General features: G+C 37.7%; 1 protein-coding gene across 3 annotated transcripts in view; it reads left to right on the forward strand.

The window, feature by feature from the left end:
* Lsamp (limbic system associated membrane protein) overlaps positions 1–17,621 on the forward strand; it is a 2,252,234-nt gene that overhangs the window by 1,238,867 nt on the left and 995,746 nt on the right. The window contains exon 1 of one of the 3 annotated variants that reach the window (XM_060370407.1): positions 16,770–16,800. The exons of the other annotated variants lie outside the window; for them this stretch is intronic. Coding sequence (XP_060226390.1) covers positions 16,785–16,800 — 16 coding nt within the window. The 5' untranslated portion in view covers positions 16,770–16,784. Of the gene's footprint in view, positions 1–16,769; positions 16,801–17,621 lie in introns of those variants that run through there. 3 annotated transcript variants of the gene reach the window in all.

Consider the following 17,621-nt stretch of genomic DNA (forward strand, 5'->3'; position numbering starts at 1 on the left):
CAAGACAGAAATGGGTAGCAGTTCATGTTCTCAAGAGCAGTTAGTAGGTCAGTCTGTGATGAATCAATTAGAAAAACCCCAAATGTAACTTTTCTTTACTTATCACCATCCTGATAATTACCAAGGTTTTCATTGCAGAAGAAATTTCTCTTTGATTATGCATTTTTTTCTAGATTTGGTTATTAATTATAATTCTATAATTGATGTTTAACAGACTATGTATTTCATAGAGCTTTATTGTCTTAAATTTTTCTTGTTGATAACATGTCACTCAGTATCCTTCATAACCGTAAGTGATTGCATTTAAAGAGACACTTCATATTTCATGGTTAGGATTTATTTTCAACTTCTTATACTTGAGCTGATAGTTAATAGATCAGTAAATATTAAGCTTTAAGTTTGTCGACTGGGTTTCAGGATCCCAGTTGTCTGCTTACATCCATTAAACAAACATTCATTCTATATTTATCCATTAGGCAAACATTCATTCTCTACTCAATAAAGGCCATACATTGATAATAACCTAAGAAAATAAAGCATAATCACTGTTGCCAAGTATACTTATGTTCACTTCTCGTTTGATACTGGTACTTTAAAGGATGATCATTTAAAAAAAAAAACAGTTTTCTATGACGTTATCACATAAGTCAATAAGCAATGATTTTTTTATGAATTATTTCTGAACCAGTGCCCAGAATTGAATGAAGAGATAGTTTTCCTTCAAATTAAGAGTCAGATCATATATATATATGTATATATATATATGTCATATATATGTCATAAATATGTATATGTATATACATATACATATATATACAGATATACAAATATATATGTGTATATACATATATATATATATGACATCATATATGTATGATTCTTTGTACTTAAATTTGATCTATTAGGCTTCTTCTAATCTTCTTCGGGAATTATATTTTAACTCTCTATTTTTTTTTTTTTTGCAAATTCAATTCCTTTGACAACCTTACATTTCTACTTGTCCCTATTATGTAGATTTAGCTGCTCTTGTTGTCTGTCAGTAATCATAATGGGTCCATAATGTCTGCATTTCTGTCATTGGTAAATGAAAGCTACCACATAGAATTCAAAAATTTCCTATCAAATTCTTTGGGACAACCAGTCTTATGTGAACTATGATGAACTGACTGTGTAATGCTCTTTTTTTGTAGCAGACGTAATGCATTCTCTTTTGTTTTATGAAATTAATGGCATTAGAGGATTATTTTTAAAGTCCTCAAACACTGACGTGATGTGGCCATTTTCTTACCAGGGGCATCCACTGTTCATCAATGTAAATTCCTCAGCGGAGTTTCTCACACTTTATCTGTATTATGCGCAGTCCTTGTGACTGAGACAAGCCTTTTGTGCATCACTGCACTGTATCTACTTAGATTCAGCCTGAAATGCTTTCTTTAGGGTTTTTTTCCCCTCCTATTCAATTTCTATATTTTTGTCCCATCTAATTCAACTCTGACCAATTCTAAGAAATCTTAACTCTCTTATGCCAACCATGGAGGTAATTCTTACTTAGTCACCTTGGAGCAGCCCCATTACAGAACAACCAAATAAATACAACATATGGGTAGAAAGTAAGAACAAAGAAAAACCTTTGTGTTTATAGCTTGAAAATACCTTTAAGTTTGCTGTTTCTTGTATTGGAGAATATTAGTTCCAAATGGTAAATTTTTCCATTTAAAGTGCTAAATAGCTCAGCATTGCCAGATAACCTGCTAAGCTTGGGGAACGCAGAATCAAGGGCCTTGACTGTGCCCTACAGAACCATCTCATCTAATGATACAATGATATATATTTTTATACATACTTAGAGTATACACAGCATACATAATATATAATTATATATTTTGAGTGTACAGAGTATTCTTATATAATCTATAATCTCTATATATACATATGTACACAACACACATATGTATGTTTGTATGAATATACTCTAGTCTGACTCAGCTCTGAGTTCACTTAAGATATAAAGTCCTCGTGTATCAACAACATTGATTCTATTTTAATTGAAAATATATATTTTTTCATATAATATATTCTCAGTATGATTTCCTCCTCTCAGATCCTCCCCACCTAACTACCCGCCCACCATAATCCACAACCTTTCTTGCTCTCATTAGCAACACTGAATCCTTATGGCAAAGATCTGGGGGAATTAAGATGTTGTGTATGGTAGATATAATAAAGATGAGGTGATGATTCCTTTTACATTATGCTCACTGAACTGGGGTTACAAATTAACTGAGAACTACATTGTGCTTATTCTTATAGTTTTGAAATGGTGACGTCACAGAATAACATGGGATATAATGAACTTTTGTTACTATAGAGTATTGGAATACAGCATAGCTTCAACTGGTTTCCTACATTATTCTGAGTAATTATTTAAGTTAGATGGGGCTTGATACTTAAAGAAGGGTGCTATGTCTAAAACCTTGTCTATGAATGTTATGCATTATTTTTTTCCATGTCGTTATAACATGAGAGTGTCCATTAGTTAATCTACAAAGTGAGATTGCAAGATATATGTGAAGAGAGATCATTTGAATAAGCTGCTCTGAAGAGTCAATTGGAGTTTACCAAAAGAAAAGATAAAAGAAAGAGGCAAAAGAAAACCACAACCACTACCACCACCACCACCAACAACAAAACAGTCATCACAGTTAAAAAAAATAAAACAATAAAGTGTGCTTATAGGTTCATAAAGGGATTAAATGCCTTTGCTCATGTCCCAAGAATATAACGTATGCTAAAATGTGGCCAGAAATCTAGTAAAATAGGGAGCACATTACGAAAGGCTTAGATTCTATCCAAAAGGATTTGAAGAAATGGGAAAGACATAGACAAAGTAAGCATGGGTGAGCTGTGGATTTAGAGATATTGTTTGCGCAGCAGAATAAAGCAGAACTTAAGGTTAAGGACAGAAATGAAGGAAAGTGCTTTTACAGTTAACCCAGTTCTTCCCATTGGGCTGCTCTAAGATAGAAGCTGTGGGAAAGCACAATAACTTTGAAGGACGACTGATGTTTGATGACTGATTTACCATAAATGTAAAGTAGGAAAAGAGACTGTGATAGGCACAGGGCTTCCCATTGATGTTCTGATGTCTGTGGGAGGTACCACGGATCAAGACAAGTGATTGAAGACGGCGACTGTGTCTATCCCAGTTAGACTGTAATGCCCTCAATGTCAGAGACTTGTTTCTCCTATTTCTTTATTTCATCCTTTCTGTAACAATGTAAGTTATATTAACAATTAATGGCTGAATAGTGTAAAGACACAGAGGAACCATCAGCATCTTACTGAGGGGCACAATGAAGCATAGGAAATAGTTAAGAGAACCACATGTCTATTTGCATTAAATATGCATTACATTTGCATACAATTTGAGTAAATCTGTCAAAACAGTCCACTTTTTCATGTGTCTTTTAAATATTCAAAGTCTATTATTGATTTATTTTAAAGCCAATAAAGGCCATAAAAAAAATGTCAGTAGTAGATATAGGGCAAGAGAGAACAGAGCTCCCACCTATTCTTCATGTCCAAATGTCCCCACCAGATTCCGTACTCCTCGGGATGGATAATCTTAATTGTTAATTTTACAGAATCCAGGGTTGTGTCAGAGACAAGACTCTGGGCAGCCCTGAAGGGGGGGATATCATGTGTGCATTAATTAAGGTTGGAAGAACTACCCACCCTGAGTGGTACCATTTCCTGGGGGATACTGGACTGTGTAAGGATTCACTCTCTGGTTTCAAATCTGGAAGGAAGTGTGACCAACTGCATCAGTTTCGCATTGCCATGTATCCCACCGTTATGTACTATATCCTTGAAGTATAAACAAACAAACAAACAAACCCTCCAATCTCTTCAGATGATTTTGTCAAGATGCTTAATTTCATCAGCAGGAAAGGTCACTAAGACACCATGTCTAATGTAATGGTTGCTACATTCAGCATAGCAGCCATCAGAGCTTAGATGTCACATGCCAAAACTATCTTGTGCCACAATCTCAAATTCATTCATAAATACATATTGATAAATTCATTACTAACGACCAAATAATCAAAAGTGTCACATAGTTCTGTTTTAGCTTTGTTTTGTCCAGGTTAACACAAACCTAAACATATCTGGAAAGAAGGAACCTCAGTTGTAGAGTTACCTCCACCGGATTGGCCTCTGGGCTTGTCTGTGAGGTATGTTTTTTTTATCAGTGATTGAGGTAGGAAGTTCCAACCCACTGTGGTGACACCTTGTCTGTGTCAAGTGGCCCTGGTCTGTGTTAGAAAGGTAGTTGAGGACAGTGTAAACAAGTCAGGAAGCAGCATTTCTCCCTGTTCTCTGCTTCAGATTATTCATCCAGCAAGTTCCTGTTTTGAATTTGTGCCTTGGCTCTTTTGACAATATACTTTAACCTATATGCTAAAATATGCCTACCCCCCAACCCCCTCACACATACCAATGGCATGGAATTTATCACAGCAACAGAAATCAAACAAGATCAGGTGGGCATGTGAAAAACTGTATTTGGTAAAAAACATCAGATTGTTTCTACTTTCAAACCATAGACACATTAATTCTCTTGTTGCTTGAATTGATATAAAAAGAACTGAACACCTGCTGGGAGGATGTTAAATGATGAATGTATGTTCATATAGATGGCTAATCTCCAATGGCCAGATCTACTATTAGCAGTCTGGCTATATTAATATCACCCAACTTACCGAATGATGAATTTCTTTCTTTCTTTTTCCTCAACTCTTATGCTTACTTCAAACCAGAGATAATAACTCATAATATCTTAGAAAAGTGTTGATAAATATGAGACCATCATTGATAATAAGTAGTGATGGGTTTTTACAAGTTATGTTACATAAATGAGAGTATGATATGACATCTTAGTTACTTACTTTTAACCTGAGGATAAGTTCTAATGTTTGTTTATTTCACTGTATGTCATGAAATGTAGTTCTTCTAATCATCCCACAGTAATTTATTAATATGGTATGAATACATTTTACTTTTCTATTTCATGATGATGTATTTACCATGTGATTCTCCCACTGCTATCATAAACAATGCTGAGAAAAACATGTTTTGTTCAGATCTCTTTCTCAACATGTATTCATGTTTCTTTACACAGATGCCCAGAAGTCGCTCTATAAGGCACTCTGTTAAATGAACTGCACTACATACAACCATGTTGCTTTTGACTAAATGGAATAGTTTACAAGCCAATAAACAGTAATGAAGTTTCACTGCATCCTCCTTCTTGGTCAACACTGAGAATAAGCCAAATTTGATGTTTGGAGATAACATAGGCAGTCATTGATAGCCCACAACTTTAGTTTTCATTTTTCTCATTGTGATAAATTTGAAAATTTTATTTCTGATATCTGGATGTTGATTGTGTTCAAGTACCACATCTTCATTGATCCTAAAGATCTGATGTTAGTAGCATCCCCCTTTCAAGTTCCAAAACACAAACACAAGAGCAAGTAGAGTGTTTTCAACATCCAGACCGTTGGTATGGTCCCTAGAAGATTTCAACCACTACCAGTACCCTCCAGGAACAGCCTTCAAGCATATCACCTACAATGAGGCTACCCATTATACAGGATCACAGCTCTTGTTGGTAAGCATCATGCCAAGTATATAAAGAAGGGTCCTGAGCAGTGATGATTTCCTTGTCACTGAATGCAGTATAATTCTTCCTGAAAAGCTATAGCAAGTCTCATGATTGGGGATAAGGCTGCGTGTGCACAGAACTAAGAAATTAACCAAACAGGTCCCTTTGACCCTCCTTCCCCATCCCTTGTAAAAATGCAGATGAGTTGTAACCTTTGTATGTAATCTTAGACTCCACATAAGTGTGTTCAAAGACATAGCTGGGATGGTTCATCTTTCTTATTTTCTCATTAACTCTATTTATTAAATTCCTTTCCCAAGTTTCACCATCACTTTCTACTTCATTTCTGGACTGAATAGACACCCCTCATTTGCTGGGAATCCGTGCACTCACATTTCATATATCCTTCCTGGTACCATAATAGCATCTTTATGTGTTTTTTAATAATCTAGAGTTCATTTTGTGACCGTGTACCTCTATACAATTCCATTTTCTCCTGAGTGACCTCTCTTTTTTCTTCTTGATTTTAAGTAGATACATGCATAACCGAAGTGTTAAAACTCTATCAGTCTTGTATAGGATAATTGCATCCTCCCAATAGCACCTGTTAATTTTGTTCACAATACTCTGCTTTTAGTTTAATTGTTTTTTTTTTCTTTTACTCAAAACCATCTTTATCTCACTGTTTTGCATTTTATATCTTACTTAGGAAGGCTTTTGCCATCCATAACACCTAAAAGTATTCTCCACTTTTTGTTAATTTCATACTTTTAACTTCTATATTTAGAAACAACCCATTTTTTGTCCATTTTCAGCATGATATAAAGAGGTAATCTAGGCTTATCATACTCCACAATTGCGGATCAATTTTTCTCAAAAACTCCGACTAAAAATAAGTTATTTCCCCATTGGATTTTGTTGTCCCTCCCCCCTATGTAATTTTTCTCTTAGTTAGGGACTTTCCTTTATGTCTGAGAGAAATTCCTTCCTTTATTCGGTCTTTTCAAGGTTGGGGTGTAATCTTCAGCCTAGCCTTCATTTACTGTGCTATAATGGTCTTTGTAGGCTGGGAAGCATAGCTCAGAAGGAGAGCATTTCCTACAGTGTGAGAGTCCCTGGCCTTAACCAATCAATAATCCTGAGCAAACTCAAGAATGAATCACCAAATTAATGGAAACAAGATGGGGAAAATGGAGGAAGCAGGGCAAAACGAATCGGATTCATTTATTTCATTTTTTGTTTCTCGCTTTCTCACATTTTCTCTCTTCCCTTGTGTGTATAGGGGTTAAGTTGTAAAACTCATTATATAGACATTTTTTTTTGAAATTTCATTGAACGCAAAGACTAATAGTGAACAAACAACATCTTTAAAATATTAATTGCCATTTTAGCTTGATATTATCTTTTCACTTATCTAGTTATCTGAGAAAATTTACAGCATTTCAATAGTTTCTGGAAGTTTTGGAATACAATCTCATTCACACTAAAGATAATATACTTTTATTCTTCAATGAATATATAATTTACAAGGCAGTTTGATGCTATGTCAATTGAGCAAAATAACATTATTATGTTACCATCTAGGCCCTATGACCTTCCAAGCCATTTATTTTGCACAGGATTACCTCCAGTGGAATGAAACTAAAATACAATCGAAAAACAGTCTGCAAGTTTCTCAAAACAAACAAACAAACAAAACCAATGCACATGACACAGGCATCCACTTAAAGCACTTATCATCTCCCTACAGAGCTATGTCTATGTACTGCGTGGAAATATTTATTCTTACTGCATGAAAATACAATCATCCTAGATGTTTATCCAGTGATGGCAGATAATGAATATGGGGTACAAAGTGAAATTTTATTAAGCCATAAAGATGAAGGAAATTATGAAATTAAAAGTGAAATTTATAGAACTAGCAGAAAAATCATACTGATTGAGGTAAATTAGGCCTAGAGAGGCAACTACCATTGATCTGTCTAACACAGGAAACCTAGATTAACATCTTTATTTGTCTGTGGACATGGGTGAACTATTTAGGGTTTCTATTGCTGTGATGAAACCTCACAACCCCACAGAACTTGGTGGGGGAGTGCATTTATTTCAGCTTACTGTTCCAAACTATAGTCTATAATTTTAAAAAGTCAGAACAGGAACTCAAGAAATGAAACAACCTGAAAGCAAGAACTGAAACAAAAGCCATTGAGGAGTGTTGCTTAATAACCTTCTATTTCATCTAGTGGCTTGCTCAACCAGCATAACCAGCCTACAAGCCACACTGACCACAGTGATCTGGCCCTCTCACATAAATCATTATTTCATATAATTGTCCCCAATCGAGCCCACAGAACAGAATGCTGAAGCTACTTCTCAATTAAGATTCCCTCTTCCTAAATGACTCTAGCTTGTGTCAAGTTGACAAAACACTTGCCAGCCCAATTGACTGCATCTAAACTTGACACACAAACATACCATTATTCAATTACAAACGTTCCTGTCTCATTCCAAGATGTTAACATTAATATTATAATATAAAACATTTCAACGTTTAAAATCCCCACAGTCTTTGAAATTCAACACTTTAAATGTTTAGTCTCTTTAACACATCCAAAGTCTCTTTCAAGGTTCAAATGTGCTCTAAAATTCCAAATTCTTTCGACAATATCTTAAAGAAACAATGTCTTTTTAAGATACACAAAGTTTCTCTAACCTATCTGTGGTCACTTTAAAGGTTCAAAATCTGTGGGTTCCAGGAAAATAAAAAATAAGTTACATATTTTCTGACTCCAACAGGCAATAACCACTCACAATCAATAAAATCAATACCAAATTCAACTTTGTAAATTGTTCGGTACTTGGTATCAGGATCCAGTCATGAACTTCTGACTCCAAGATCCCTTGGATATTCCATTTCTCCATTTCTTCTCTCCAGCACACAGTATGTCTCCTCGCCTAGCGTGAGCACGCTCCACAGCTACTGCTGTGTGCTATCATTACCAGTCATCCCATGGTGCTGGTGTCTCCAAACTGATAGGGATCTCCACTCTAATTGGGGGCACCTTCATTGGCAGTTTCCTGTGTTTCCCTCAGGGACTCCACTGCCACATGGTTCTAAGCCTTAAGTTTTCTCTGTGACTGCTGTAATACTAGGACCTCTGCTTCAGCTGAAGCTGTACCTTCACTGATTGCCTCTCCTGGTCTTTCACAGTGACAAACTGCATCTGCTCTCCATAACCCACTCATGCCTTCCAATCTAACATCACCTGGAAGATTCTTAAACTATTAACTAGTTTGGTTGCCAACATGAGATACAGTGTTGGCCACCTCTGGAAAAAGGGTCCTGTGTACTGTCCCTAAGGAAACAGTTCCTAGAAAATTTTGCTTCAGTGATGCAGGTCTCTTCTTAGTCACAGCTGACCAGTGTGGATAGACCAAACAAAGCCAAGATTTTATTTCAGTGGTTCCTAATCAAATTATCACACAAACTTCACTGCTTGAGTCTTTGAACTTCATCAAACTTCCTTCTGAAACTTCACAAGCTAAGCTTTCAAAACTAATCTGCATTTCTTTCAATACTTTTTATCTTCAGAACTCTCAGAGAACATCCCACTGAGCTCTGAGCAGTCAATACCTGTGCTAGTTACTTTTATGTCAAATTGACATAAGCTATAGTCATCTGAGAGGAAGAAACCTTTGGGGGGAAAAAAAGAAGGCCTCCATAAAAATCAGACTGTAGACTTTAGAACATTTTATCTTTTCTTTATTATTTATTTATTTATTCATTCATTCATTCAATCATTTATTTACTTATTACAATTCATTCAGCTTTTAGGCCAGCTGTAGCCCCCTCACTTGTCACCTCTCAATCCTACCTTTCCTCCTTCTTCTCCTCCCATTCTGCTACCCAAGTCCACAGATAGGGGAGGTCCTCCTTCCTTTTCATTTGACCCTTGCTTATCAGGTCTCATCAGAACTGGTTGCATTGTCTTTCTCTGTGGGATGGTAAGACTACCCCCTCCTCAGGGGCAGTTGATCAAAGAGCCAGCCACTGAGTTCATATCAGAGATAACTCCTGTTCCCCTTACTAGGGAATCCACTGAGCTGACATGGCTACATCTGTGCATGGGATCTATGACCTCTCCATGCATGGTCCTTGGTTGGAGTATCAGTCTCAGAAAAGACCCTTGGACCCAGATTGTTTTTGGTTCTGTTGCTCTCCTTGTGTAACTCCTGTCCCCTCCAGGTATCTCCTCCTTCTTTTATAAGATTCCCTGAACTTTACCCAATGTTTGTCTATGAGTCTCACATGCTATATACTCACTTATAAGTGAATATTCGACATATAATATAGGATAAACAGACTAAATCTGTACACCTAAAGAAGCTAAGCAAAAAGGAGAATGGTGGGTAATATGCTTAATCCTCATACAGAAAGGCAAACAGGATAGACACTGGAAGAGGGAGAAAACAGTGAACAGGACAGGAGCCTACCAGAGGGCCTCTGAAAGACTCTACCTAGCAGGGTTTTGAAGTAGATTCTGAGACTCATAGAGCATTTTCTTAATTAATGATTTATTGGGGAGAACCCAGCCATCATAGGTGGTCCCAGCCCTAGGATGGTGGTCCTGGATTGTGTAGGAAAGCAGAATGAACAAACCTTTAAAAGCAATCCAGTAAGCAGCATCCCTCTATGACATCTGCATCAGCTCTTGCCTCCAAGTTCTTACTCTTTTTGACTTCCTGTCTTCACTTCCTTTATTGATGGACTGGATATGCAACATAAGCCAAATAAACACTTTCTTCCCCAACTTTTCCCCAACTTTCTTTTTGTCGTGGTGTTTCATTATAGCAATAGTAACCTTAACTGAGACAATGCCTTTTCCAGTCCATACTCCAAATGTTTCCTATACTCCCCCAAACAAATGGTCCAATTTGTCACAGCTATACCCCAAAACTTGCTATCATTTTCTGTTTCTGTTTCTACTGCTGTGACAAAACCCTATGACTCAAACCACCTTGGGGGAAAAAAAAGTGCTATTTGTTTATAATTTCAACTCATGATCTGTCATTTAAGAGAGTCAGCACTGGATCTCAAGCAGGAATGGAACTTAGATGTCGAAATGGTATTAGAAACTACATGGAAGTACTGGTTACTGGATTGATCCTCATATACTAGCTTGGTCCTCATACCTCGCTCAGCCTGCTTTTCTATAGCACCCATTACAACCAACCCAGAGATGGCACTGTCCACAGTGATCTGGGCCTTCCTATATCAGTCATTTATACAGAAAAGTGGCCCATAGGATAGCCTACAGACAAACCAGTAAAGGCATTTTCTCATTTAAGGTTCTCTTATTCCAAATGACTCTGGCTAACTAGGATCAGTTTGACAAAACACCAGCCAGCACTGCAGAAAGTAGTAAGGGAACAATGGGGTAGTGAGACCTGAAGACGTGGGGGATAGAAGAACATGTGTAAAATGAAAGTATAGAAGGAGACTAATAGAAGCAGAAAGGTTTAAACAGGGAGGGCAGTGAGGGATGTGGGAGAATAGAGGTTAGAAGAAAGGTTTAATAAAAATGAAGGGTATATGTAAATGGCATGTGAAAACCTATAATACAGTTAAAAGTATGCCCTACAAGACAAAACTGGGAGATATCTGGCAATTTGAGTTGTTGGTAAAGGAGATTCAAAAGCCCTCCACAGCAAAACAGCCTCTTGTTCTTCCTCTTGGTTGCCTACCATAGTAGGTAAAACCCCATTGCTGAAGGTACTACATACCTTGGTTTTAAAGCATGGAGAAAGCAAGCTAAATGAGCTAAATATTTTTGCTTCACTTATTTATTGCTCCAACAATAAAGTTTTTCTATAATTGCACTTTTTTGTTTTCTTTATGAAGCAGCTATTTATTTTTGTTATTACTGTTATTGCTGCTGTTGTTATTTATTGCAGTTTATTAAATTTGTATCCCAGTTATAACCTCCTCCCTCATCTCCTCCTAGTCCCAGCCTCACTCTCTTTTTCCACCCATACCCCTCCCTTATCCCACTGCTAGGGTCCTCTTCCTCTACTGTCTGATCCTAAATTATTAGGTCTCATCAGAACTGGCTGCATTGTCTTCCTCTGTGGCCTGGAAAAGCTGCCACCCTCACATCTCCAGTTCAGAAGGAGGTGATCAAAGAGCCAGCCACTGAGTTCATGTCAGAGACAGTCCCTGTTCCCATTACTAGGGAAACAACTTAGAGACTGAACTGCCATGGGCTACATCTGTGCAGGGGTTATAGGTAATCTCCATTCATGGTCCTTGGTTAGAGAATCAGGCCCAGATTTTTGGTGGAGCTCCTTTCCCCTACAAGTCTTTCATCTTCCCCTTCTTTCATAAGATTTCCTGCATGTTCCCAACGTTTGCCTATGAGTGTCAGCATCTGCTTTGATACCCTGCTGGGTATATTCTTTCAGAGACCCTGTGTGGAAGGCTCCTGTCCTGTTCCTTTTCTTCTCCTACTGCTGATGTTTATCCTGTTTTCCCTTCTGAGTGAGGTTTCAGGCTCTTTCCTAGGCTCCTCCTTGTTGTTTAGCTTCTTTAGGAGTACAGATTTTAGTATGTTTATTATATATTACATAGCTAATATCCACTTATATGTGAGTATATACCATACGTGTCTTTCTGCTTCTGGGTTACCACACTCAGGGTGATCTTTTCTAGTTCCTTTTCATTTGCTGCAGAGGAAGCCCATAGGCTTCTGAGTTTCCAAAATGGTTCCCTGGTAAGGGAGGCAGGGGCTCTCTGTGACATGAACTCAGTGACCTGCTCTTTGATCACCTTCCCCTGGGGGGGTGCAGTCTTGCCAGACCACAGAGGAAGATGATGCAGACAGTCCTGATGAGACCTAATAAACTAAAGTCAGATAGAAGGGAAGGAGGACCTTCCTTATCAGTGGAATAGAAAATGGGTATAGAAGAGGGAGGGTGGGTGGCTGGGAGGAGACAAGGAGGGGGCTACAGACAGGATACAAAGTGAATAAATTGTAATAAATAAATAAAAGAGATAGTAATACATACAATTATAAATAGTGAAAGTGGGTTTGTCTTGCCTTTGTGTATTCAAGTCCCATGGTCTAAGCATGATGGAAGAGAGATTCTACCAAAAGAAAATTATGAGACATGCCTGTGCCTGAAAGGCTTAATTGCTCAAGAGAGGAGGAAAGCAATGCTCAATGGGTATGAGATAGAACATATACACTGTAACATTCATTCCACAGTTTATGGAGATGAATATGTTTCCCTATTAAAAATTAAGGAAGGGGGGTTAAGGAGATGGCTCAGTCAACAAAAACCACGTTGACTCTGTAGCACACAGCTGAAAGCCAATGCCCTGAAATCTCAGTTCAGGCAAGTTGTCCATAAGAAGGTACCTGTAGCTCAGTGGTCAGCAAGCTACACAAAACATGGAGCCACAGTGTCAGTAGGAGACCCGAGTGAATGAGGAAGATACTGGATGCTGGCCTCTGGCCTCATCTTTAATGTTTTCCAATCTTTAAAAAATATATTAATTAGAGTTTATTCAATTTCTATCACAACTGTAGTTCCCTCCCTCTTCCCTTCCCAACTTCACTCTCCCTCCCGCTTCTCCACCCACAGCCTTCCCCCAGTCCACTGATAGGGGAGGTTCTCCTCCCCTTCCATCTGATCCTAGTCTATCAGGTTTCATCAGGACTGGCTGCATTGTCTTCCACTATGACCTGGTAAGGCTGCTCCCCTCTCAGAGGGAGGTGACCAAAGGGACAGCCACTGAGTTCATGTCAGAGACAGTCCCTGTTCCCTCTACTAGGGAACCCACTTGGACACTGAGCTGCCATGGGCTACACCTGTGCAGGGGTTCTAGGTTATCTCCGTGAATGGTCCTTGGTTGCAGTATCAGTCTCAGAAAAGACCCCTGTGCCAATATTTTTTTTTATATATCATGTTCCTCAGAAATGCAACATTCCTTCCAAACTGAGCCGTTTTTGCAGCAGAAGCTTGAGAGCTCACAATATCCAGGCAGTAAAGAAAAGGTTACAAAAGGTTACACGTCCCTCTAGGAAAACAATACTTGGAAGACTCCAGAGAGGATCTTACCAACAACATAAAAGGGAATAAAGAGTTGCAGAAATGAAGACTCTTATCTGTCAGACTGTAGAGAGAAAGATATTCAGTGTGGGTCAGCATCCATGCTGCTCTGAGCTTGCTGGTGATGGGTTTGCTTTACAGTTATGGCGGCTTCTTGTGAGGAGCCCCTTATTTATAATTCCTGCTAATAACCCCAATAAAAACAGCATGACATTATGAAACTAGTTATTGGTGCAATGGTTTCTTTGGTCTATTGTAGACTCTCTTTCTGGGTACATAAACATTGGGTGTTGGCACCTCCCCAGAAAAACTCCATTACACAATATTTGTCATTAGACATGGACTTGATAGAACAAAGAGGAACTGAGGAGGAGTGGTTTAAAGATTCTAGCTGTGTGGACCAAGATAGACAACCCTGTGTAGCCTGAGGGTGAGGCATCCACAGAGGAAATCCTGAAATGACCTCCTTTTCCTATGCAGTATGGGAGAGTTTGTCCTTTTCATCTGTCTGCAGTTACATGGCCCCCACAGTGGGTGCCGAGGCATGTAACCACAGCTGAGTCCTCTATCAGGAAGAGAAATCTCAGTGGGAAGACTGTGGAAGAAATCCCTGTAAGGGTGACTTGCTCTATGCAGAATGGAGTGTTATGCCTGATTAATGAATAGAGTTTGGTGTATGTGTACAGGTGCACTAAAAAGAAGATTAAAGGTTTAAAACAAATGTAATGTGTGGGAAAGTAATACATATAGAATGAGAGTCTTAACAGGTTGTCAAAGAGGTTTTATGGCCACTGCTGCATGTAATACACACACACACACACACACACACACACACACACACATACATACACACAGAGAGAGAGAGAGAGAGAGAGAGAGAGAGAGAGAAACATGCATGCACATACATGTCATATTTTGATATATGACTCAGAGAAGAAACTGTATTATTTTCACACCATAAAGCCAGTACACGATTGTAGTGAAAGAGATCCTCAAGTTCTCAAGTCTTTCTGATTCTAAAGTTCAGTCTTTGAAATAATAATAATAATAATAATAATAATAATAATAATAATAATAAAAGGATCCTTCTCTCTTCCTATATGAAGGAAATTTGAGATTTTAACTCAATATTCTGTAGAATTTGGGACTCAAAGAGGAAAGATACCAGTTTTCTACTTTGTTCCACAGTTGGAAGGTTCATCTGAGCACAAAGAAACACTAGGGAGATGACAATTCCTTTAAAGAAAGCAGCCAAGACCATGGGCCCAGCACAGCCCACTGAATGTCTACAAGCTTTTACTAAAAATAAGAATGTGAAACTGACATAAAGAAATTCAAATTGTTAAAGTTAATTGCAGGATTAAATTGCTATTTGTCAATGGCAGTATCATTTGTATTGTAAATTACAGGACTGTAGCCTTCAGGCATATTTTATCAATATGTTTCCAATGATTTAATAACAATATTTCTCAAAAATAATCTAAGCCACTTTTCCTTCTTTTTTAAACGAACATGTTCAGAGGCTTTTCATCAGCATGTTAGCCAGCTCTGCAAAATTTCTAGTAAATAAATTATCACCAGGAGGCTCAAAATCCATTACCATAAAAAAAGCCATTTTTCCCTCCCTAATCGATTGCCCACTGTGCGCCTGCTAATGGGACCATACACACATGTTGTGCAAAGGGAATTCGTTTTCAGGTTCTCTCTCATTCTAGAATGTATTTTACAAAGAATTTCTCACTAAACTCATAAATTAGTCAATGCATAAAATGAACACTTCAGCTTCCAGCAGGTGAAACATTAAAGCTGTGCACCTCAACTATTTTCCAAGCTGGTTCCCAAAGAAATGAAGGTTGGTTTGCAGTGGGTGTTCTTCAAAGACAACAGCACCACTCTGGGAGAGAAGCAATCTCTCTCTGCTCTCCACAGTGCACTGTTTCCTAATCTTGCATCAGTAGCCTCTGGATCCATGGGGCCATATGACTGTCCTGTATCCTTTGATTGATATTCCATTTAAGAAGTGTGCTGAATTACACTGGCCTTCCCACATAGACACATCAGAATGACCTTGAATAACTGGGACAATGTCATTAAGCCATCTCACCACATTTCCACTGTGGATCTTTAACCAACAATTCCAATCAGGTCCCTCTTCGCAGATGAAGTTTTAATGGTATAAATCCCAATTTATCAGCCTATCATAAGTTCAAAATCTGCAGGCCTGATCAGCCTTGCCTATGTACAGCACAGGCAATGTTTTGCAGGATATAAAATAAAGGAAGTGACATAGGAAAGACTCAACCATCTAAGTTCTATCCCCTTTAATCATCATTCAACTTAAATTATCATTAGCCAACTTTCTTTTAGCCTTCTGGTTTGTTTTCTCTCCATAACATAAAATTCTGAAACTAAAAGCTGATTCTCCGTCTGTCCACTGTAGCACTCTACTGAGGCAAAATGTTAACTTTATTTTTTTTAATATTTTCAGGACATATCTTTACTTTCTTTTTTCTTGAAACAACCGAATATTAACAGAGCCAGAACGACCTGAAAAGGCTAGGCCAGTGAGTACATAGGGTGAAATGAGTGAGTTCAATCACACCCAAAGAAAAGTAAGAGAGTAATAAATATTCAAAGGGATGTAGGGCACAAAAAATTACAGTAGAAGCACTCAATGAACTTTGGTAAATTTCATATATATGTGTATATATATTAGAAATTCACATCTAATTTACACCTATCTGATTCTGACTGTCAACAGACGTCATACTTCTCTGAAGATGCTTTTATGATGGTCTTATACTGACCTGTATTTCTTTTTTCATTCTCTCCCTAGGTAAGTTGCTGTGCCTAATTTAAAAACTGGTTGTCCTGGAAAGGTCATGAACAAGAGGCAAGTAAGCACCGCATCATGCTTGTTTGACTTTCAGTGCTGAACAGCTATACTTCTGACAGTTTCTCTACTGAAGACTCATGGGCACAGTGCAAAGCTCTCAGTGACCTGATGGTTTGTAGGCTTGGTAAGAACTCAATGTGATCACTAAGAGATTGCAATGCCAGGGAAACAGTTGTCTAAATGTTTGGTCTATTATCTCGGTTCTCACATACCTTGCTTTGTTCCCACTTTTACTAAAAGTGGATTTTCTTCTCAGGAATATATCCTGATTGGTTTTCCCTGCATCTACTCCTCCCAATTCGTTCCTCGTTCCTTCTCTGTCTTTCATTAGGGAAGAATAAGCTTCTAAGAGATAACACCAACAAAATAAAACATAATAAGATTTAAAAAAAAAGAGTGTAACACCAAAGTTGGAAGTTGATATGTGTTAACTGGTAGCAGAATGATGATCCTTCTGCTATCACTAGACATATAAAGTGCTATAGGTCAAACAACCCAGCTAAACACTGCTTCATTTCTTGCAAGGTACATTATTTTGTCATTGAAATTTTCCTTCACCAGAATAGTGACATACTGATTGATTATAAATTCTGTGGAATACCACGGTCTGGCCCAAACATGAACTGTCACACTCTAGAAATTTCTTTGCTTAACATTTTCTTTAATATAGTTTCTTATTTAAGTCTTCACTGTCATTAATAAATAGGAGACAGAAAATACATTTACTTGAATACAATGACCAAAAGTGCAGCAAATATGAAAAGACAATAGGAATCATAAGCAATTAAATGACAAACATTTATAATTCTAATATAATTACCTTTGTTTTTCCATGGAAGATTCCACAACTACTGTTACATAATATCACATCCTAAACAGCGAAAAAAAAATTTTCCTCATGAATGTGTGAGTGTGTGTGTGATTATATAGAGTAGATGAAACTAA

The sequence above is a fragment of the Meriones unguiculatus genome, chromosome 17 (genome assembly GCF_030254825.1).
Source record: "Meriones unguiculatus strain TT.TT164.6M chromosome 17, Bangor_MerUng_6.1, whole genome shotgun sequence".
NCBI lineage: Eukaryota > Metazoa > Chordata > Mammalia > Rodentia > Muridae > Meriones > Meriones unguiculatus.